Source organism: Panthera uncia, chromosome D4 (genome assembly GCF_023721935.1).
Source record: "Panthera uncia isolate 11264 chromosome D4, Puncia_PCG_1.0, whole genome shotgun sequence".
In the NCBI taxonomy this organism is placed as follows: domain Eukaryota; kingdom Metazoa; phylum Chordata; class Mammalia; order Carnivora; family Felidae; genus Panthera; species Panthera uncia.
In genome coordinates this window covers 67,599,662-67,623,084 of record NC_064807.1, presented here as the reverse complement: position 1 = coordinate 67,623,084, position 23,423 = coordinate 67,599,662, and the positions used below count along the sequence as shown (strand labels likewise).

At 43.1% G+C, this 23,423-nt stretch overlaps 1 protein-coding gene and 1 pseudogene across 1 annotated transcript; both read right to left on the bottom strand.

Annotated features, from left to right (window-relative positions):
• Positions 1–8: 8 nt before the first annotated feature.
• Positions 9–13,970, bottom strand: LOC125921666 (ubiquitin-conjugating enzyme E2 N-like). The gene is given in 3 exon segments (XM_049629256.1): positions 9–382; positions 384–629; positions 13,896–13,970. Coding segments are annotated over 3 exon segments (516 nt in total). The 3' UTR covers positions 9–187.
• Positions 13,971–14,147: 177 nt separating this feature from the next.
• The window catches only part of LOC125921559 (keratin, type II cytoskeletal 8-like), a 108,098-nt pseudogene continuing 98,822 nt past the window's right edge, over positions 14,148–23,423 (bottom strand).

Below are 23,423 nucleotides of genomic sequence, written 5' to 3'. Positions count from 1 at the left end.
CTTTGCTTATGCTTTACAACAGTGAATCAGGACAAGACATAGATTTGCTATTGTGCATTAATCACCAAAGGACTGAAATGTCTGAGCTTTTATTCTGTATAAGACTGTATCCATTAAATGCAAGCAGAAAAGGAGTAAGTCTTGTCAGATTAGGAGAAGCGATGCACACTTCATGATCAGATCGATTTTAAATATTATTTATAGCATATAGCCTAGTCCATGCTCTAACTGTTTCTATGGCTTGGGCTTTGTTGGTCTTCCACTGCTCCGCTGCATCATTTGCTAATGGATCATCTGGATTGGGAGCACTTAACAAAGCCTGGATCCATAGCAGAACTGTGTGGATCTGCAGTGCTGAGGACCATTTATCCTTCAAGATATCTTAAACATATTCTTCCCAACTACTCTACATTAGGATGATAAATTTTGGTCCTGAAATGTACTTTAGGGGCTGCTGTCTGGTATTCTTTTGGAAGGAATAGTTTAAATTTAAAAGTCCTTCCCTCGAAGGAGGAATCCTGGGGGCCAGCAGTGACCGCATGAAAATAATGGGCGTTGCTCTCTTCTGGTTCTGTTTTAATGTCAGGAACTGGTTCTGCCAGCAAGCGCTGGGCTTTTTTTGATAAATTCTGCAGGGCAGCCCGGCAATCTAGTCAAATCCTGAGTTCTGCTTCTGGTCTTGACTCTGGTTTCCTATACCTTGTCTTTTAGCCACAATCTTTGATGCTATCTTTCTGACATTTCATATATGCTTTTTAATTTTCATGGTTGAAAACACAGTTAACTGGCCAAATGTACCACTATGGCTAAAGACTTGACAGATTTAGCACCCCTAATAAGTGCCCTCATTTTTCTCAAAATATTGTTTGTAAATCCCACAGTTTTTAACAACAGTGTTAATATTTTCATTTTTTCCCATTGTCCATTTTTCAAAACCTTAAGGGTAAAGAAAACAATGCTTCTTAAAAATTTTAACTTTGGATTTTTAACATTTTTTCAAATGAAACCTTATGTACATGCCCAATAAGTAAAGCAGAGCAGTGCAGCAATGCTGTAGTTGGAACAGTGGATGTATGTGTGTTGGGGGGATCCTGAAGGCAGTGCAGCAGCCCTGATGGGAGCAGAGAGATTGCTGCCAACTCAACATGTAAAGAAATCACTAAATCACTGGAATAAACTATTCATGTAAGGCACAGACCCTTCTTTAGGACAGAGAAGGTGATGCTGCTGAAATCGTTGTTAGCTGACAGGTGGTGCCACCATGATGTTGTTGAGCTGATATACAGTAGCCTGAAATTGGTTTTTGAAAGCTGGTTTATGATTGTCAGAGTGAAATATACAAATGTGGGGGTTGGCTTGATTGGTCCTTGCTGGATTCTTGAATCCCACACTGGACAGTCCTGGAGGGAGGCTTTTTGTGTTTTTCCCTATGAAAACATGCCTGTAATTTGAGGGTGCAGGAGGAAAACTACAGATAGAGACAATTTACTCCATGCTCAATAACCTGGTTTTATTCCCTCACTGTCTAATTCCCCGAAGATCACAGATGATTTTTCTGGCCAAGTTTTTCTCATAAACCAAGACAGTGATGTATGAGACACTTGCTACATACATAAAAACAGACTGCAGGGGCGCCTGGGTGGCTCAGTCGGTTAAGCGTCCGACTTCAGCTCAGGTCATGATCTCGCGGTCCGTGAGTTCGAGCCCCGTGTCGGGCTCTGGGCTGATGGCTCAGAGCCTGGAGCCTGCTTCCGATTCTATGTCTCCCTCTCTCTCTGCCCCTCCCCCGTTCATGCTCTGTCTCTCTCTGTCTCAAAAATAAAATAAACGTTAAAAACAAAACAAAACAAAACAGACTGCAAAGCTCTTGAACACCCTGCTTCCCTGCTCCCTACTCCCTGGTCCTACTTGGCATGTTTGGCATCATGACGGGGCAAGAATAGCTCCAGCATCTCAGATGGGCATAAGTGACACTATGTCAATGACTATTTTATTACTGGAGAAGAAGTTCCCACTTTTCCAAACAAGATCTGGTTTCAGTGAGAGGGCAGAAGCTAAGATTCCTGTGCAAGTGAATGGTTAATCAAATTGTCCTATGAATGAAAGCAGATAAACAGATGATCAGACCTCATCCTTCTCCCCATTGAACTTCTTTGGCCCTGAAAAATGGCATTTAGTTCTCAAAGTATGTGAAAAAAAAAAATGGGATGGGGCATGTCAGGTTTAGATTATTTACCATATGATTTTTGCCATACTGAATACTTTAAACGACTAACCTCACTGAATCCCCATAGTATTTCTGGGAGGTGGGATATATTTTTCCATTCAAATATGAGATGTCCTAGGCTCAGAGAGGTAGACCATTTGCTGAAAGTCACACAGCTGGTAACAAGGCATTGCTCTAAAATCCATTTGTTTATGTAACACTAGGAAAATATCCTCAGCATTTGAATGAGTAATTTCTACTTGGGATCCCTATATCCTCTTGTACACAATAGAATATAATACACATTATGACTTGTGTTATGCACCTGTCTGTCTTCCTCAGTTTATGTAGGTTCCTTGAGGCTGGGGACTGAGGCAAATACTTCTGGTTCTCTCATCAGCCACTCCTTTCCTCCTCTTTGCCGGTAGAACTTATCTCTTTGCCCAGAATATAGTCACATGACCACATTTAGCTGCAAGGAAGGCTGGGAAATGTAGTCTTTAAGTGGGTCATTTTTGCCCTTAATAAAAATTGAGTTCTATTGGTAAGAAAGGAGGGGAATTTGGATGTGGGATAGGAAGATTTTCTGTATAGAGTTCTTTTTATAAATGAATATTTTAAAATACCTTTAGGAAGGGCACATTTTCTAGCCTACTTTCCACTCCTGTTTCTCTTTAACTTGACCTAATACACACATATGTTGCTTGTAGGCATTGGATTTAGAACCTGCAGAAACCTCTGTGGAGGCAGCACTCTCCCTTATTCTCCTGACAATTCCTCTCTGAGGTCAGGAGTGGGGTTTACTCACTCTGTACCTGGAAGGGGATCCCAACCACTGGTCAAGATCTGGAAATGCAGCTCTAATCCCTGGAAAGTGGTCCCCTCAAATCTCTGCCTCCTCCTTGCTTTTTAAAGCATTTCTCCTGTCTTACCAAGTTCTTCTCATATGTTCAAAACACAATTCAATGTGATTTTCACCTCATTTGCAGGAAAAGGGCCATTGAGAAGGGTGAAAGAAGAGGTGCTTGCTACAGCTATTGCATTTCCCTGGAAACTATAACTAATCTAATGTTGTAGTTCTTCAAGTGCATCAAACACCTATGGACATGGTCCTGCTGTCTTACTTGGCTGCTAGTGCTAGAGCAAATACAGTTGGGGGCTTACTGTTTTCTCCATTCCCTTCAGAAGGAGCTGACTTGGGTTTTTTGTTTTGTTTTGTTTTTGTTTGTTTGTTTTTTAGGTGTTGTGGTTATTGGTACCTGTGATATGATTAGCCCATTTGGAGAAAAGATCCACAGACTCTGAGCCAGTGGTTAGAAAAATAAAGCGCACATTGATTTATTTAAAAATTTCCAGAAGTTTCTTTGATTCTTGGGAAGGCTTTGAAGGAATTGGTGAAATTTCAGGCAATTTCCAAAGACTTCTCTAGTTGTTTTCCACAGGAAATGTAAAAGCACACATTTAATTTTAGTTCATTTGGAAGTATTTTGGGAAAACACATAGAATGTAGAAATAGGGAGAAATGTATAAATACATAACTTTTTTTTTAATATCAGGAAATGAGTCATTTCATATTGTTTTACTAAAACCCGGTTAATACTAATCATGCTTACCATTAGTTATTTGAAGTTCAACTGACTTTTGGTATGCAGGATTGCCTGGTAAGCTGGCTCTGTAGGGCAGAGCTATGACATTGGACTTATTGTAGTTATTTTATTTTATTTTATTTATTTATTTTTTTAATGTTTATTTATTTTTGAGACAGAGACAGAGCATGAATGGGGGAGGGGCAGAGAGAGAGGGAGACACAGAATCGGAAGCAGGCTCCAGGCTCTGAGCCATCAGCCCAGAGCCCGACGCGGGGCTTGAACTCAGGTGAGATCGTGACCTGAGCTGAAGTCGGACGCTCAACCGACTGAGCCACCCAGGCGCCCCAGTATTGTAGTTATTTTAATAACCAGCACAGAGATAAGTACAACCAAGGGCACATATGTGTAGAATTGAACTGATACCAGTAGTAGGAAGTTTTATTAATGTACCTAATTGATTCATGTCTTAAAGCTTTGATGAGAACCTTATAAACTTTCGGCCATTCTGAGGGATAAATCAATTTCCAAGTTAATTAACTAGCCTCACGTTTCATTTATTCAGTTCTAATTGTTTATGAACTTTGTGCATATGGTTTTTCTCTGAATGAGAGAATCAGTGCCCATAAATAAGTGAAAATATTTGACTTCTCTGTACTCTGTTTATGTGTCTGTATCATGTATATTATAGCAGGAACCAGGGTTAACAAATTATTTTAACACAAGAGAATTGTAATCAGGAACTTTCTACCTAAATAAGGATGTAAGCAGTTCTCCACAGTGACAGAAAAATAGAAATTTGAATTGATTGGAAAAATAGGTAATTTCCATTAGGTCAGTCTTATAGCCAATGGGGAATCTTTTGACTGTCCAATTAAAAATATCAGCAATTAGGGGCATCTTGTAGAAGCTTGTCTTATGTATTTTTTATTAGTAGCTGTGAAATAATAGAAAAAATATGTTAAATCAAACCTGTTTAATTTCCCGAATGACAAGTGCACTAGGAGTATCTTTGTTTCTAATATTTGGTCTTTGACCCTGATTCCTGACACAGAGCCCCTAAATCCCTTATAGTTTCCTGGGTAATAGCAGTATTTTTTGTTTTAAAGAGATGACTCTCAGTGGGCTCCTGGATGGGTTCTGGTTTCCAGAAACACCAAGCCATGGTTAGATGGTTGGAATTTTCAGCTCCGCCCCCTATTTTCCAGAGAGGGGAAAGTGACTGAACATGAAGTTAATGATTAGTTACACTTATGTGATGAAGTCTCCATAAAAATCGCAGAAGTATGGGGTTTGGAGAACTTCAAGATTAGTGAACATATCTACATATTGAGGGTCCCACACCCAACTCCCTGGGGACAGAAGTCCCCAAATCTGCCCCTAAGTATCTCTTCATCTGGCTGTTCATCTGTATTCTTTATTATATCTTTTTTTTTTTAATTTTTTTTCAACGTTTTTTATTTATTTTTGGGACAGAGAGAGACAGAGCATGAACGGGGGAGGGGCAGAGAGAGAGGGAGACACAGAATCGGAAACAGGCTCCAGGCTCCGAGCCATCAGCCCAGAGCCTGACGCGGGGCTCGAACTCACGGACCGCGAGATCGTGACCTGGCTGAAGTCGGACGCTTAACTGATTGCGCCACCCAGGCGCCCCTATTATATCTTTTATTATGTAGTAAGCTGGTGTTTCCCTGAGTCCTGAGAGCTGTTGTAGCAAATAATTGAACCTGAGGAATGGGTAGAGCCCATTGGTCAGAAGCACAGGTAACAAACTGGGCTTCCTATTGACATCTGAAGTGGTGGTGGTGGTGGTTGGGGGACAGTCTTGTGGGGCTGAGCCCTTAATCTGTGGGATCTGACACTATCTCTCCAGGTAGTGTCAGAATTGAATTAAATTGTAGGACGCCCAGCTGGTGTCAAAGAGCTGATTGGTGTGGGGAAAAAGCCATACACACCTGGCGGCAGACATATTCTGAGTGTGGCTGTAGTGTGAGAGTACAGGAGACACACGCGAGGAATGTAGGTGTTCTTTATTGTAGCCAGTGGAGATATAGCCAGATTTGCCGCATACTAGGAAAGCTTATTTGTTAAAGTATAATTACATATAGGAAAACATAAAAATCATGAGTGTATAGCTCAAAATTTTATAAATGGAATCTACTCACGTAATGAGTACTCAGATTAAGAAACAGAATGTGACCAGTGTCCTAGAAAATTCTTTCATGCTTTCTTGCAGGCTGCCACTGTTTTTTTGTTTGTTTGTTTGTTTGTTTGTTTGTTTTTAATTTTATTCCTTTTCTTTTTTAATTTTTATTTATTTTGAGAGGGGGAGGGTGCAGATAGGGAGAGAAAGAGAACCCCAAGCAGGCTTCACACTGTCAGCACGGAGCCCAGCATGGGGCTTGAACTCATGAACTGTGAGATCATGCATGACCTGAGTCAAAATCAATAGTCGGATGCTTAACTGACTGAGCCACCTAGGTGCCCTTGTTTTTTATTTTTTGGTAGACACACAAGCACACGTTTTTCTAAGGCACAGAAAGAAGGAAATTCCTTTTTGTTTCCATCTATTCTTACTACCATCTAAAAATAAATGAGATCTGACATTTCTGATGAGCCCCCAGAGGTACAGATGTAGCTGGTTAGTGGGACACACTTGGAGTGGCAAGGATCTAGAGCTGCAAGGTCCAATAAATGGCCATGAGCTGTGTGTGGCTATTGAGCACATGAAATGTGGCTAGTCCAAGTTGCAATTGCTGTAACAGAGAAAGAAGAACGAGAAACTGGAGGGGAGACTTTCCTGCTCCCATTCCCTGTGTGAAGTACCCTGAAGCAAAAGAACTAAAAATACCTACACCACACTGCATCACTCTGTGCTAACTTCACGAGGACATGTACCGCCTCTGTTTCAGTGCATGAGTGTGATTCCAGCACCTGGTCTGATGCCTGACATGTGCAAGTTCTTCATAGATGTTTGTTGAATGAATGTATGAAAGAATGGAAGAACAAATCTATGAAAAAACAGTGGTGGTAACAGGGACCCCAAGATAGAGGAGAAATTCACAACAAACTCTGTATACAACTGCTTGACCTTCTCCATGTAATTTGGTAGTTGAGCTCCATGGAATGAGACCCAGTCATCTTTGAACCCCTCATAATGCCTTGCCTATCTTAGGGGGAGCTCAAACTATAAAGAAAAAAAAACTAAGTGAATTCTATGGAAGGCAGAGCTGTTCCTTGAATTATTCTCAAGATAATAATATTGATAATAGTCTGTTTAAAAATAGTTTTGTATTTCTATTAAAATTATTTTAAAAGGTGTTTTTTTTTTTTAAATTTTCTCACTTAATTTTCACAACTTCCACTGAGGTAAGGATATTTTCACCACTGTATACACGAGGTGTGAGTATACATAGCTTAGGGAGATCACACGTCCTGCAGGGGGGTCCCAGGACTCAGGAGTTTCAGGGCAGGGTCTTTGCTGCTCCACTAGGAATAGAAGAAATGGATGATCCTTCACTGACCAGAGTGTAATGTGTTCTCAGAGACCTTGAGAATCCTTGGTTTCTGTGACTCACAAAAGGAGACATCTTCATTCTTTATTCAGAAACATTCCAAGTATGCAGATAATTCACAACAGGGCTGGGGGAGAATTGCTATCCATTTAATCATGTATTCATTCTTTCTTGATTACTCTTTGCCAGGCACTGTTATAAACAATAGGGATACAGCATGGAACAAAACAGATATTGTCCTTGATCTCTCTTGGTGCTTATATTCTAGAGAAGGAGACAGAAAATCAATAAGTAAACATAAACATAGACAAGTTAATTTGAGATAATTATAGTATCATGAAGACAATAAATAAGGCTAACATGAGAGTCAGAGGGTGGGGAGCATGGGATGGTCAGGGAAGGCTTCTCAGAGGAGGTGACTTATTTTATAAAATAAACTTTCATTGAAGTATAACATACATGCAAAAATATGTACACGTCAACGTGGACACCTTGATGAAATTCTGCACAGTGAACACAACCTGTTAACTAACACTCAGGCCAAGAAATAGAACATTGCCAATATCCTAGGAGTACCTTCATTCCTTCATGCGGTGACTTTTGAGTTGAGACCTTCGTGCTAAATAGGCGGCCGTGCAAAAGATATAGGTTCAGAGTGTTCCCATAAAAGAGGAGAACAATTGAGAAGGCAAGAAGAACTTGGCATGTTTGAGCAGCAGAAAGAAGGCCAGTTTGTACCACTTTGTTGATTTAGCACAGCAATATTTGAGCTATCTGTTTGTAATATGACTCTCCGCTTGGGATGGGAAAGGAAGCCACACTTTGATTATAACTGCTGTCCAAGCTCCATCTATCAGTAAGTTGGGCTCTTAGGATCCCAAAGTAACTTGGAGCAGAGAGTCTTAGCAGGAAAATCTTTGGATATTTTACTGATTACATAGTGTTCACCACATCCAAGGAGGGCACTTATCCTAGTCCAAGCCCAACTCAGATATAGGGACTTTCACAAATATGTTATAACCTCACACACTACAATAATTCTCCTAGGTTTTTTTTTCAATTCCATCAACCTCCCTCCTTTCACCATGGCAACCCATTAAACAAGAGCTCCTCCTGTTATCTTGTCCAGGGCCCTGGTTTTGACATTTTATATTCCAGGATTTCATCATGACGATGTACTTGAAAAATCCCAAGTTACCTAAACATTTGAATATAGGATGGGTTGATTTCTGAGAAGGGATGTAGGGGGTACTTACATAACCGGAAACAGTAGGAACACTGGGGAAGTTGTTACACAAACATCTGCCCTTCAGAGCTGTTATGTACAGAGGCGATACGTCAGATTGTTTTCTTCCCACCCTCGTGAAGTTTTCTGCTTTAACATTAGACTGTCCCACAAGTATTAATATTTTCTTGTATGAACACTCATTCAGAACTTGACAAATGAGCACTTACTTTGGTGAGGTTGTCATGCCTTCACACTGGTTTGCAAATTAACCTACTTTGGCCCCCCCACTGCCTGTGCAGAGGCTCCATCTGGGCCTTGCCACCCTTTAGGGTATGTTTCTGATGAGTTCACTGTATATGCACTGCTTTCAGTGTTCATGCTGTGCTACCACGGCGGACTCTGCAGGGTGTGAGCATTCCTGTGGTGTACACCTCTGCTATAAGGGAGGCACTGCCAGGGACACCGTTCTGTGCCAGTGTGTAGATGGCTGTGGCTTTTCCTGCAGTTCTTCCCTGGCTGCTGCCCGCAGCCCTCAGTTGCCAGCAGTGTATGGAGGAGGACTGGCTTCTTTACTTCTGTTCCGCTCTGTTAGAGGGTCCCCAACCAGAGGTGCCTGAGCTCCAAGGTGCTTGTTTATTTACAGCCTTTTGCTTGTCAGAAGAGTCTGACACGATCCCACTGGGCTGAGTCAAGAGACAAATTAGAAGGACAGATACCTGGCTGAGGTCAGAATTTTCCCATCCTTAGGAGTTTCCTACAACTTAACAGGATTTTTCTTCCCTTAAGATATGTTCGTGGGGTACCTGGGGTGCTAGTCAGTTGAGTGTCCGACGTTTGATCTGAGCTCAGATCTTGATCTCAGGGTTGTGAGTTCAAGCCCTGTGTTGGGCTCCATGATGGGCGTGAAGCCTACTTAAAATATGTTCCTTCTGAGGAAGCTCCTTAGCCTATCTCCGTGCAGATAGCTGTCAGCCACTTCCCATTTGCCAGCTGTGTCCAGACATCCTGACTCTCCAGACTGGATACGGCAGTAGGTCTTTCTCAGGGTGGCTCTGTAGCTTACTGATGGTTCACCATACATGCCCAGGAAGGCCTGAATCTTTCAGCCTTGAGCTGGGAGCCCCTACTCCTTGTAAACAATGTTCAATGCTTTTTTTTTTTCTTTTTTATCAATCAACAAAACCCTGATCCTTGTTTTGACAAGTTGTGTCCCAACAAGAAAAGATCGTTCTTGCAGTCGAACCACCTTAACATGTAAATTTCTTGGGAAGTTGGATCATTTCTTTAGCTCAGTCTTTGAGAGGAGAATGAGGAAAGGCAGTGGGCTCCTAACTTATCTCTCAGACCAGAATCTCACCCCTGTAATTTATCTGCTTGCATGGGGCCATTTGAGTAATCTTTCTAAAGTCCTGAGTCATACCTCTGTTTTTTTTTTTTTTTTAACCTTTTTTTTTTGAGACAGAGAGAGACAGAGCATGAGTGGGGGAGGGGCAGAGAGAGAGGGAGACACAGAATCGGAAGCAGGCTCCAGGCTCCAAGCCATCAGCCCAGAGCCCGACGCGCGGCTCAAACTCACAGACCACGAGATCGTGACCTGAGTTGAAGTCGGACGCTTAACCGACTGAGCCACCCAGGCGCCCCCATACCTCTGTTTTTAAAACTTGTGCTGCTTGCCCATCACTTAAAGGCCAATTTCCTTTCTGATCTTTCTTGATCCGGTGGCTACCTCACTTTTCTTGCCTCTACTTTCCCTACTTCCCTCTGTGTGCCATACTTCCTGTCACATCAGTCTACTCCAAGCCTGTACCTTTCCTCATGCTGTTCCCTTTGTCTGGTATACTGCCCTCTACTCCGCGTTTACTACCTGGGAAACTACTCAGCCTTTAGACCCAGCTCACATGTCCTCTTCTAAGCAGCCCTTCCCTCCTGATATCTTAAGTTGTTTCCTTACTTCAGGGAAGGCCTCCCCAGCAGGATGAGCCAGAAGGACTGACTCACAGTGTTGAAGCAGAGTTCAAGTTCTACTTAGTGGTTGGTTGTTCCTGGTGTGCCTCTCTATGGGGCATAGATTTTCTCCCTGATTGTGTTTGTGAAATGCACTTTCTCTCCTTATTTGGCTTCTGGGGACAGTGTGCCATCCATTAGTGTGTAAGGGAGTTGCCTCTTCGTGCGAGATCATCAGCTCCTTTAATCCTGCTTTGTAACTAACTGGATTATGTCTGATTTTACCATGTGCCTGGAGGCTTCCTATGGGTCTCATTTCAAAATAACAGAGAAATGTCATACTAACCACCCCTCCCAGCCCCCCTCAGCAACATATTTGTTTTTTAAAACAGTTTAATAGAATAATATTCAGGGAAAAAACAGGAGCAAGAGGGGGAAATAACCCAAAACAGCCTTGCAAATTCATAAGACAGCTAATGCACTAAGTATATCCAAGGACTCTGAGCTCCTCTAGGAGGTCTACAGGAGAACAAAAAAGGGGTTAGTGCCTGAACTGACTGGGCAGATGAAACTATTGGGTTGCCAGTGGGGAGGATCTGTTGTCAACAGGACCTTTTAATCAAAACCCAAACCACTGCTAATTAACTAGGTATTAAAGCAACAAGAGGCAGATACTGAGGGGGGGGGGGCGGTGGGCAGTAGGGCCGGGATCGGGGTGGTATAGGTGAAGGGTGGGAGGATTAAGTCTTGGAAACTCAGAGCTGAGGCCCTTAGAATGAGCCAGATTCTCTGGTCTGTGCTATTCATATCACTCCTCTGTTCAAAAACCTGCAATGCTACCTTTTTATAGCCACTTCCCTCCCAACCCCTGTCCCTACCCCCTGGCAACCAACCACTATCCATCTCTATCATTTTGTCATTTCAAGAATGTTGTGTAAATGGAACCGTATCATCTGTAACCATTTTGAGGTAGGCTTTTTCACTGAGCATAATTTTCTGTGTATCAATAGTTTATCCCTTTTTACTGCTGTGTAGTGTCCAATGGTATACATGCACCGCTGTTCGTTTAACCATTCCACAAAAGGACAGTACGGGGGATTCTTGTGGTGGGAGTTAGTTTGTATCTTGACTGTGGTGGTAGCCACATGAATATACACATGTGATAAAATTGCACAGAGCTAAACATGTACACACGAGTGCGTGTATGTGCTGGAATTTGGATAGGTGGGTGGATCATGTCAATGCTAACTTCTTAATTGTGACTCTGTGCTATAGGTTGAGAGTTGTCAACATTGGGGGAAACTGGATGAAGGATATATTGGATTTATATATATTGTTTCTTACAACTACATATGAATCTATAGTTATCTCAAAAAAAAAAAAAAAACCAACACAAAACAATTGGTGGCACTGTCTGTGGAACAAAGGATAAACCCTTTGGTCTGTCATTCAAGGCCCTTCCATGCTCTGGCTCCGTGCTCCCCTGCCTTCAGTCTTCTCTCACCACTTCAGCAAGGCTGACCTGTTCAACATTTCCCATACCAATCACTTTTCTTTAAAGTAAAATTTTGTTTCTTTTTTTTTTTTAATTTTTTTTTTTTCAACGTTTTTAATTTATTTTTGGGACAGAGAGAGACAGAGCATGAACGGGGGAGGGGCAGAGAGAGAGGGAGACACAGAATCGGAAACAGGCTCCAGGCTCCGAGCCATCAGCCCAGAGCCTGACGCGGGGCTCGAACTCACAGACCGTGAGATCGTTACCTGGCTGAAGTCGGACGCTTAACCGACTGCGCCACCCAGGCGCCCCAAATTTTGTTTCTTTTTAAAAATGTTTATTTATTTGAGAAAGAGAATATATGTGAGTGGGGGAGGGGCAGAGAGAGCAGGAGAAAGAATCCCAGGCAGGATCCAGCTTGGAGCCTGATGTGGGACTGGATCTCAGGAAATGTGAGATCATGACCTGAATGTAAATCAAGAGTCAGACACTTAACCGACTGAGCCACCCCGGAACCCAAAACTTTTCTTTTTAATTGAAGTGTAACATTCAAATGGAAAAGGGGTCAAATCACAAAGGTACAGCTTAATGAATTTTTAAAAGTTTTTAAAGAAAAATTTTTTTTAACGTTTATTTATTTTTGAGACAGGCAGAGCATGAACGGGGGAGGGTCAGAGAGAGAGGGAGACACAGAATTTGAAACAGGCTCCAGGCTCTGAGCTGTCAGCACAGAGCCCGACGTGGGGCTCGAACTCACGGACCACGAGATCATGACCTGAGCCAAAGTTGGACACTCAACTGACTGAGCCACCCAGGCACCCCTACAGCATAATGAAGTTTTATAACATGAAGCCACTCATATAACCAGAACTAGATCAAGCAGTAAAACATCAGCAGGATTCCAGAAGCCTCCCTCCTCCTCCTCCTGTTCATTTAGTACCCTCCAAAGGATAATTGCTATCTGATTTCTATCCCATTGTTTTTTCCTGTTTTTAAACTTCAAATAAATGAATTCATAGATTCATCTTAACTAGCTTCTTTTGTTCAACATTTTGATTAGATTTATTCATGTTGCAGGTAGTCGTGTATTGCTGTACTAATAATGTGTGAAAAAACTAATTATACCATTTATACATGGTACTATTGTTGATTATTGGGTTATTTATGGTTTTGTTTATTTCAAATAGGTCTGCCATGAATGCTCTTTTATATGCCTTTTGGCTTACATCTGTACTCATTTCACTTAGATTACTACCTAGAAGTGGAGTTGCTGAGTCATAGGCTATACACATGTGTAGCTTTCGTTGGTACAGCCAAATCTGTTTCCAAAGTGGTTGCACCAGTTTACATCCTTCCCAGCAGCATAGGGGAGTTCCTGTTGTTCTGCCTCCTTGCCAGTTTTTGGCATCAGTTTAATTAATTGTAGTCATTCTGGTGGGGTGTGTAGTGGCAGCTCATCGTTGAGGACTGGTTGCAAGAGAGTTTTCTGCTCTTTCCCCCAGCAGGAGAGTGCTGTTGCTTGTTACTCAGTGCAGGGGTTACCATTGGGATAGAGAGGTTTCCCACTTCTTCCCCAGAGGCAGATGGCTGTGTTCCTATCCCTTCTGCAGACAGAGGATCTTAGCCCGTCTACTCCTTCCCTAGTGGTTTTGACTTCAAACAAAGCCTAGAAGGTTTTGACTTCTTATGAGAGAAAGTTCTGGAAAATGGGCAGTGTTTCATGCCTGCAGGTCAGTGAGGACTCTCTCTCAGCTGTCCTGCCTGCCTCAGTCTTTTTTCTGAGTACCTGGTAGAGATTGCGGAAAAGAGCTTGGGAACATGAATTTCTCTTGTGTCTGAGGTTCCTGTGGATTCTTAAATTTGTGCCAACACACACTTTGCTCTTAAGAATTTTTTGTAATGCTAGCTCTTTTCTTCTTACCCTCTTGCTCCAAAGAGGCTCTGGCAAAGGTGGAACAGTTCTTGTGTACTGTGTCTGTGTGGCAGGGCTTGTCATTCTTAGGAATTCAGATCTCCTGATTGCCTTGTCATGGGCTCAAGGGGAGTTATGATTTTATAGATTGTTTGGTTTTCTCTCATTGTTGGGATAGGAGGTATGTTCTCTCGTGGCTTTCTACCTCACTGTGGGTTTTAATTTGAACTTCTTTCATGACTAATGAGTTTGAGCTTTTTTTTTTTTTTTTGCAGAGCCAGCTGAATCTTTCTTTAAGAAAAGACACTTGAATTGACTTTTAGTTAGGGGCATGGGCAAGAGAAGATACCCAGGCAGTAGACTACTCCTAAGGGTAGAATGAGGACTGGGGCTGAGCCTCAGGTGGGTCTCCTGTTCCTAGTCACTCCCCTGCACATTCCCCCAAAGGCTCTCCTGTGACAGCCACAGGGGAAGGGTGACTGGGGGAGGGGGAACATCAGTGACTGCTCACTTGGATAAGACATCAGGTGACTTAGACACCAGCTTCCCATTCCAGTTCTCGATCTTCTTTCCAACCATGGCTTTGGAGTAGCTGAGCAGCGGAAGGAGCTGGAGTCCCTGCCAGAGCTGAAGCTGGACTGAAAGGAGCTCAGGCTATAGTTGAGGCCAGGGCTTGTGAGTCTATGGGGATAGACTGAGCTCAGCCTACCTGAGTATCTGCTCATCATCTTTGTATGGATCCTCATGTTCTGCATCTCAGATTCCATCCAGCTCTCCTCACCCTCAAGCAGATCTTGATGTTCAGGGACAGCTTGATGTTCATGAGCTCCTGGTACTCATGCAGTACCTGGATCCTGTCCATACCATGTCCTTCTTGGCTTGCTGCAGGGCAGCCTCCAGCTCAGCCAGCTTGGCATTGGTGTCCTTAATGACAAGCTAACCGCACTGCTCAGCCTCAGCGATGGAGGCCTTCAGGGAAGCCCTTTTTGGCCTTTGAGGGTCTAGATCTAAGCATGGAATTGTCTGATGTTCCGATTCATCTCAGAAATCTCCATCTTTGTACGATAGGGGTTATCCCCATGCTTCCTAGCCAGTGTCTGCAGTTCCTTGTACTTGACCTGGTACGTGGTCTCAGCCTTCGCCTGGCTATGGTTAGTAATCTCCTTGTACTGGGCCTTGACCTCCGTGTTGACTCCTTCTGGTCCGGGGAGTGGCTGTTGCCCATGAAGAGGACCATGGAGGTGTCAGAGATCTGCGACTGAGGCTCTTGGTTTTCCTCTTCATACAGCGGTCTTAGGGAGTCAATCTTGTTGGGGAGCCACTCCAGGTGGGACTCCAAATTTGCCTTATTCATGTAAGCTTCATCCCCAGCCTTTTTGACAAGGACAAATTCATTCTCCATCTCTGCAAGCTCTTTGATCTCTCTTTGATCTCTTCCTTATGCTTATTCGTGATGTCCTCCACCAGCCCCTGAATGTTGCCAGGTTCTGTCTCCAGCTTCAGCTTCTTCTGGGCTACTGTGTTCAGCTGCTGCCCAAGGCTGTTGATGCAGCTCTTGAACATGTTGTTCATGTTGCTCTGAGCCATTTTCTGGTCCTGTGAGAGACTCCACTTGGTCTCTGTAATCTGCTTCTGCTGCTCTAGGTTCTACACTTTGTTGATAAAGGAATTGTTTTGTGGAGTTGTTATTTTGGCTCTTGATCTGCTCCTTATCCTGAGTGGGCACGGCCTGGGTGTTGGAGTCTACTCCCAGCTTAAATGGGCTCAGCAGGCTCTGTTTTACTGAGACAGCTGTGATGTTCTATATACCCGTGGCCCTGCTATAGCCCCTGACCACACTCATACTGATGCCCACCTGTGAGAGGGCTGAGGAACCGATGTGGGTGTCAGGCACACTTGTGTATGAACAGCAGCTGAAGGCCCAGGGGCCAGAGGTGGACACCTTGTAGGACTTATGGGTCAGCCTGATGGACACAATGGAGGCTGCAGTGGAGGTGAGTAGGCTGAACCAGACAGAGACTTTGAGGAAACACTGAGAAGCTGTTTCTAGGTGTGGGACCTTGAATACCTTTTAATATAACAACCATGTTTTGCATTTACCTGCTCCATTGCCTTTGTCTGAAATGCTTTTTCCTTTTATGCTCTGCCTGTTTCTTCAAGGGTCACTTCTAGGGTCCCTTTGTCCATGCAACTATCTCTAACCATGACTGTCTTCATTCACCTCCCCTATCAAACCTTGCTTTCTCCACCCCTCCATTTACCCAGTATTTTGTGCTGTTTGAACTAGGGAACTGGGATTTGGGGAAAGATACCACTTTTTTCTGGTTTCTATTGGTTTTCCTTATGACCAGCTAGGAGAAGCAGAGCAGGAGGGTGAGAGGTAGTATACATGTTCAGGGTGGATTTTCCTGGGACTTGGAGAGAGGAATAGGTCACAGAAACAATTTCTTCTAAAACTGTTAAGGCTACACTTCATTTCCCCAAAGAAAGAGTTTACAGTCAGGGAATTTGTAGGAGGGTCATCTCATAAATGCCCTGAAGGCATCCTCCTGGTTTGGGTTGTGTTTTGTTCCTTGCCAGGCACTTTTCCTGGTTAATTGAGCCCAAATTGCTGAAAACAAACTTTCTCGGGGTTATCCTCATCCTGCTGGGTATCAGCTTTCCCTAAAACCAAAATTGCTGCTTAGTCTAGACCTGCACGTTTATTGTTCTATTTTAAGAGAAGCCCCAAATCCGCACCAGAATAGCAGAGGTGGCTGCTCTACACAAAACTGCCTTTCTTTATGGCATTTGCTTGTCTCCCTCACAGCCATGAACCCTTTGTATGCTGTCTGTCCCCGGCAACTTCTGGGCAGACCTCAGCTGCTTTGTTACTGTCTGGGGCAGCAGCAAAGCCAGAAATAGTGTTTTCAAAGTGAGAGAAGAGAAAAATAGGATACGTCTCAGTCACAGAAAAGAAGCCTGAATTCTGAGGGTGGTCATAAAAGACCACCTGTTAATTAAGCCATGACCAGACATACCTGGCTGTGTGTTCCTGTCTTTCTTTTCCTCTGACTCCGTGGACTGCATTTTTCCTTTACATTTTGCTTCTCTGTCAGCATTTCTGGGTGAATTGGTAAAGCACATCAGTTTTCTATGATTCTTTTTTTTTTTTTTTTTTTAGCATTTATTCATTTTTGAAAGTGAGAGAGACAGAGCATGAGCGGGGGAGGGGCAGAGAGAGAGGGAGACAGAGAATCCGAAGCAGGCTCCAGGCTCCGAGCTGTCAGCACAGAGCCCGACGTGGGGCTCGAACTCACGGACCGCGAGATCATGACCTGAGTCGAAGTCAGATGCTTAACAGATTGAGCCACCCAGGTGCCCCAGTTTTCTATGATTCTTTCCCGTAGTGACCTCAAGGCAGTGGTGTGCTGGTAAACGTTTACTGACCGGCTCTCTGGGAAGAGGAGCCCTGATTTGCAGTGTTTATCCATTTCTGTAGTATAGATACTTTCACCATAGCTGATTAAAAAGATTTTTTAAAATGTTTATTTTTGAGAGAGAGAGAGAACACAAGTTGGGGAGGGACAGAGAGAGAGGGAGATGCAGAATCCAAAGCAGTCTCCAAGCTCTGAGCTGTCAGCACAGAGCCCGATGTGGGGCTCAAACTCACAAACCGTGAGATCATGACCTGACCCGAAGTCGGACGCCCAACTGACTGAGCCACCCAGCTGTCCCATCATCATAGCTCATTTTAAGCTACTAATGTGAGATCACTGAAAACGGAGTTGGACAGAGACATGCAATAGCACACAATTATATAGCGTCTCCACCATATGAGCGAAATAGGTGTAAGTAACCTCAAGATCATAGATCAGTGATTGGCAAGTGATGGCCCGTAGGCCACATCTGACACATGGCCTGTTATTGTGCAGCCTGTGAGCTAAGATTGGTTTTTAATTTTTTAAAGCATTGTTAAAAAAAACAATATATGACAGAGACTATCTGTGACTCTCACAACCTAAAGTATTTAGTATTTGTCCCTTTGCAGAAAAAGTTTACTGGCTCCAGCATAGATAACAGTAAAATTTGAATTTTTTTACTGTTGGGTTTTAATATCATTTATTTAACTGTTAATGTATATTATTTAATTTTTTATAACAGCTGTGTTTAACAAGCCACAAAGTTCCTCCAAATTGAATAGTTGGTTCTCATGATCTGGTAGGAGCTGACATTAGCACACCACTGCCTCAAGGGTCATTGCTTTAGGGACCTTAAGAGTTCTTTAGTCCAATATCTTCACATTATAGATGGGGAAACTGAGACCCAAAGAGGAGAATGATTTACTCAAGATCACTTGGCAAATTAGTGGCTGAGCCAGGTTTTGTACCCACTAGTTTTGTTGTGTTTGGTCATTTGATGATGTCTAACAAATACCCATGGTCTCTTTTTTATTGCTTTTACCTCTTAACTCCCTGATTTCCCCTGAAGTCTGAGCTGACACTTGGCACCCTATGGTATGCCCCAGCACCGCACAGCCTGGGCTAACACGTGGAAGCACTGTCACATTGACTTAACTGTGACCCTGTTCACATTTACTGACTTACTCCTTTTTCTGTTGACTTTGAGGATATTCTTTTTCTGTCCTCTAGATTGTTGCCCTGGGTTTTTTTCTCAACTCCTGACTTTTTACCCAGTCTTGGTTTCTTCTGACAAGATAGTGTTCTTGCATCAGCCTCCTTGACCATCACCTCCCCTTTGGGGTTTGCACTGAGCACTCTTCTGCTAAATCCTTGTTCTCATCAGACTGGTACCCTGTTTTTTGTGAGAGAACCTGATTTTTGTCTGAGGTCCTATGGGTGGGGAGGGGAGAACAGAGGAAGCTGGGTTGAGAAAGAGGAAAATGCTGGTATCAGGGGTGTGTGACTAGGGTTGCATCTCCTGTGAATTGTTGAATGAGGAGAAGGATCCAGGCTGGAGACGGAGAGGGAGAGGTACAGAGAGGAAAAGAGAGAAGAGAGGGAGAGGGAGGAGAGAAGAGAAGCAAGGAGCAGAGATAAGCTCCGGGTTCCATGGCTCCCATAGTCCCATGAGGCTGGGGTGCTTTGAAAGTGTCACTAGTAATCTTATAATCAACTCCCACATACTTTGAGCTAGTCTAAGTGGATTCTTGCTCCTTGTGACCAAAATTCTTGCTCCTTTTTAAAAATTTAAAAAATTTTTAAATTAAAAATTTTTTTTTTTTTAAATTTGTTGTCAAATTAGTTTCCATACAACACCCAATGCTCATCCCAACAGGTGCCCTCCTCAATACCCATCACCCACCCTCCCCTCCCTCCCACCCCCCATCAACTCCTTGGGACCAAAATGGTCTCCAGTTGAAACACTGGAAGTCTCAGAATGTTTACGGACTGGGAATAGCTGAGGCCCTGAGAGCAAATGACCCTGTGAATGAGCAGGCACCTTTCCATAGGAGTCCCCTGTCTGTCCAGAAGCTATGGCAGGGTTCCAGTTGCTTTCTGCTGTTTTCACCCCTCTTTTTCCAGAGTGGTTGAATGCCAAAGGATTGTTTATAGCACCATTAATGTGGTCGAAGGCAGCGGCAACTACAGCCTGATTTTGATATATGCTAAGGTTCCAAAAGAAAGTGATAAATTATAAAAGATCTTCTATGAGTGTGAAAGTGAAAAAAAAATCTTAGTTTGAAGAAACTTTTCATTTTATGTTTATTTCTATGAAGCAAAATTACCTGTTCATTGTTAATCAACACCTGTAAAGAAAAAAAACACCTGTAAAGAAAAAAAATATATAGTCAGAATTGTATTTCCCTGTAAATAATACTTTCACTTTGACTTTCTGCCTGTCCATCTTTACATAGGTAAACTTTTGCACAGTTGTGTGCAAAATGATACATACACACATTTTTCAGTTATGGAAAGTTTCTATGTTTCTATAATCTGTGGCATTTTTCATTTCTCATGGTTGAGTGACAGTGTTTCTAGTGGATTTGCCACAGTTTGCTTAATTTATTCTATAATTGGATGTTTAGATTGTTTCCAATTTTTGCTCTCATTTTCAGTAATTCAGTGAACATTTTTTTATATTTGATTTTATATTCAAAATGCAAAATTCCTCAGCAAAAATCCCCAGAGTGGGATTACTGGGTGATGTGGGAAGGCTAGCTCAGGAAGAAACACTGGGTTTAGAGTCAGAGACCTAGGATTGATCTTTGATCTACTACCAGTGTGATCTTGTGCAAATTACTGCATGTCAATGATTTACAGTTTTCTCACCTGTAAACTTGACTTATACTAATTCATACCTCATAGGATTTTGAGGAGCATTAATGAGATAATCGTAAGTATTAGCACATAGCATACTTAGATGAGTTAGTTGAAAGAGGATAGACATTTTTATTCTTTTTGTTCCATATCACCAAGTTCTTTTTCAGAAGATAGAATCATCAGTGACAATGAGTATATGCAGATTTGAGGGCAAACTTACCTGAATTGAATTTTATGATTTTAAAGGTCAATATAATAGACCTAATATATTAAAAGATACTTAGGGATATTCTGAAGTGTGCAAAAGAAATGCTTAGATACTAAAAAGTAAAATAAATAAATTACCACAGTACGCAAAGCACAGCACGGTATGAAATGACAGAACTAAGAGAAAGGATCAAAGAGACTGAGGTGGGGAGAGAGCTGTGGCAGAGGAAGTCAGTACTTTTCTGATGCATCTCTAACCTTTGCCAGGTCTGCTTATGGGTGGGCCCTGCTCAATAGTTCCCTTTCCTCTAAATGAGCAGTGCACAGTTCTCTCCCTGGGCCCTGGCAGATGCTCCCCAACTCCATTCTTCTCTGCCCTCCACCCTTAGGGGAGCAGATGTAGTGCGGGGAGGGAACAATGCCTACATTGTAAGCCCAGCTCTCACACACAACTCCGTGCCTCCCTCCCCACCACAGAGGCTGCTGCCCATGCTGCCAGAGCCTTCAGCCCACTCCTGTGCCCGCTCAGACTCCTTCCTGCCAGACCCCAGGGGGCAGACAATGCCTACTTGTACTCAGGCCCTGGTTTCCTTCTTGCAAGGAAGCCGACCTCCCTTTGCAGAATAGCCTTTGGCTCATCTCTGACTTAGGATGGCAGGATTCTCTCTCTACAGCTGAGTCCTTGGCACTGGAAGAAGGGACAGTCCCCTAAATTCCAAGGGATCTGGAGGAAATGACTTGAGTCTATTCCTTCTTCTTGTGAGACTTAAGTGGTCTGGACTGTTAAATGAAGGGGAAGCATCAGAACAACTATGGTGAGCCCATGATTCACAACTGTTCTTCTGGGAAAGTCCATAGTCTCTATAGCATGGTCCTTTTTGAGCACCCATGCTGTGGGCTGAAAAAAACAACTCTGCATCAGGCAGATTTAAAATCCAGTACAAAAACTTTCTGATGTGGGTAGTAGATTTCTTCTCCTTTAATGGAGCTTGATATTCTATAAAGCTCTTTCTCATCTATTCTCTTTGAGGGAGGCGGGAGTATAAACAGGGAAACCGAGGCCCAGGGATGGAGAGTAGTTAATAAGTTTGGAACTGGGACTTTGGAATCTAGGTCATTAGTCTCCTGGGCAAAATTGTGTTCTTTCTGCCACACCATACTGAGCCTCGTGAAGAGCATGGAGAGGGCCGGAAATGAGCAACCTCAGGGATGCAGAAGAGGATCCCAGGGGATAAGCCTGGAGGGGCTTTGCCAACAGCAGAGCTGCTTTGGGAGGAGCTTACTGAGTAGAAGCCATACAGGACTCTGAGATTTCTTCTCAGTTGGGTTTTCACCAGAGCTCCTTTATGGTTTCCTGCAGTCACCTCTCTCCCCAGGGATCTTTGGCTTCTAGTAGGACTGAGAAGACTGCTCTGAGCTAAGCCTTTGTGAGATGCCATGGACTGAGGGCAGCTGCTCAAAACTGGATTGTAATGGCTGGAGGATCTCCGATCGCTTAGATTAGAGATCGATAGTCTATATTTTTCCCTTCTAATTGACCCTCAGTGTTTCTCCCTTCTCATCAAGTGTGATCATTTTAAAAGGAAAGTCTCCCTGCTCAATAATTTTCCATGGCTTCCCATTCCCTCAGGAAAAGTACAATCCCTGCAAGATGACATACAAGGTCTTTGTGGGCTTGTGCTGGACCCTAGCCCCTGATCCTCCTTCCCACTACTTTTTCTCTGACTCCCACCCTGGCCCTATGCTCCCTTTTTAAAAAACTTTGGTGAGTTTCCTAAAGGGAATATGCTGTTTTATGCTTCCATGCTTTTTTCCATGCTGTGCTCTCTGCCTGGAATGCCTTTCTTATTTTGAAAAAAAAAAAAAATTTATTAAAATTTTTTTTTTTTTTATTTGAGAGAGATGGAGGGGGGGAGAGCGAGCACTGGGGAGAGGGGCAGAGGGAGGGAATCCCAAGCAGGCTCCATGCTCAATACGGAGCTGCTATAAACATTGGGGTGCATGTGTCCCTTCAAATAAGCATACCTGTATCCCTTGGATAAATACCTAGTAATGCAATTGCTGGGTCGTAGGGTAGTTCCATTTTTAATTTTTTGAGGAACCTCCATACTGTTTTCCAGAGTGGCTGCACCAGTTTGCATTCCCACCAGCAGTGCAAAAGAGATCCTCTCTCTCCACATCCTCGCCAACATCTGTTGTTGCCTGAGTTGTTAATGCTAGCCATTCTGATAGGTGTAAGGTGGTATCTCATTGTGGTTTTGATGTGTATTTCCCTGATGATGAGTGATGTGGAGCATGTTTTCATGTGTCGGTTGGCCATCTGGATGTCTTCTTTGGAGAAGTGTCTCTTCATGTCTTTTGCCCATTTCTTCACTGGATTATTTGTTTTTTGGGTGTTGAGTTTGATAAGTTCTTTATGGATTTTGGATACTAACCCTTTATCTGATACGTCATTTGCAAATATCTTCTCCCATTCCGTTGGTTGCCTTTTAGTTTTGCTGATTGTTTCCTTCGCTGTGCAGAAGCTTTTTATTTTGATGAGGTCCCGGTAGTTCATTTTTGCTTTTGTTTCCCTTGCCTCCGGAGACGTGTTGAGTAAGAAGTTGCTGCGGCCAAGATCAAAGAGGTTTTTGCCTGCTTTTTACTCGAGGATTTTGATGGCTTCCTGCCTTACATTGGGGTCTTTCATCCATTTTGAGTTTATGTTTGTGTATGGTGTAAGAAAGTGGTCCAGGTTCATTCTTCTGCATGTCGCTGTCCAGTTTTCCCAGCACCACTTGCTGAAGAGACTGTCTTTATTCCATTGGATATTCTTTCCTGCTTGGTCAAAGATTCGTTGGCCATACATTTGTGGGTCCATTTCTGGGCTCTCTATTCTGTTCCATTGATCTGAGTGTCTCTTTTTGTGCCATCTCCTTTTGCATTCTGAGTTGGATCTTTATGATGGTGGCCCCTGGCTCCCACTGGTCTCACTGTCCATGTCACTAGAGTCACACTGGGTGCTCTCAGTTCCTGAAAGATTTCTTCCTGCTTTAAGAACTTCACAATACTATTTCTTTTGTGTAGA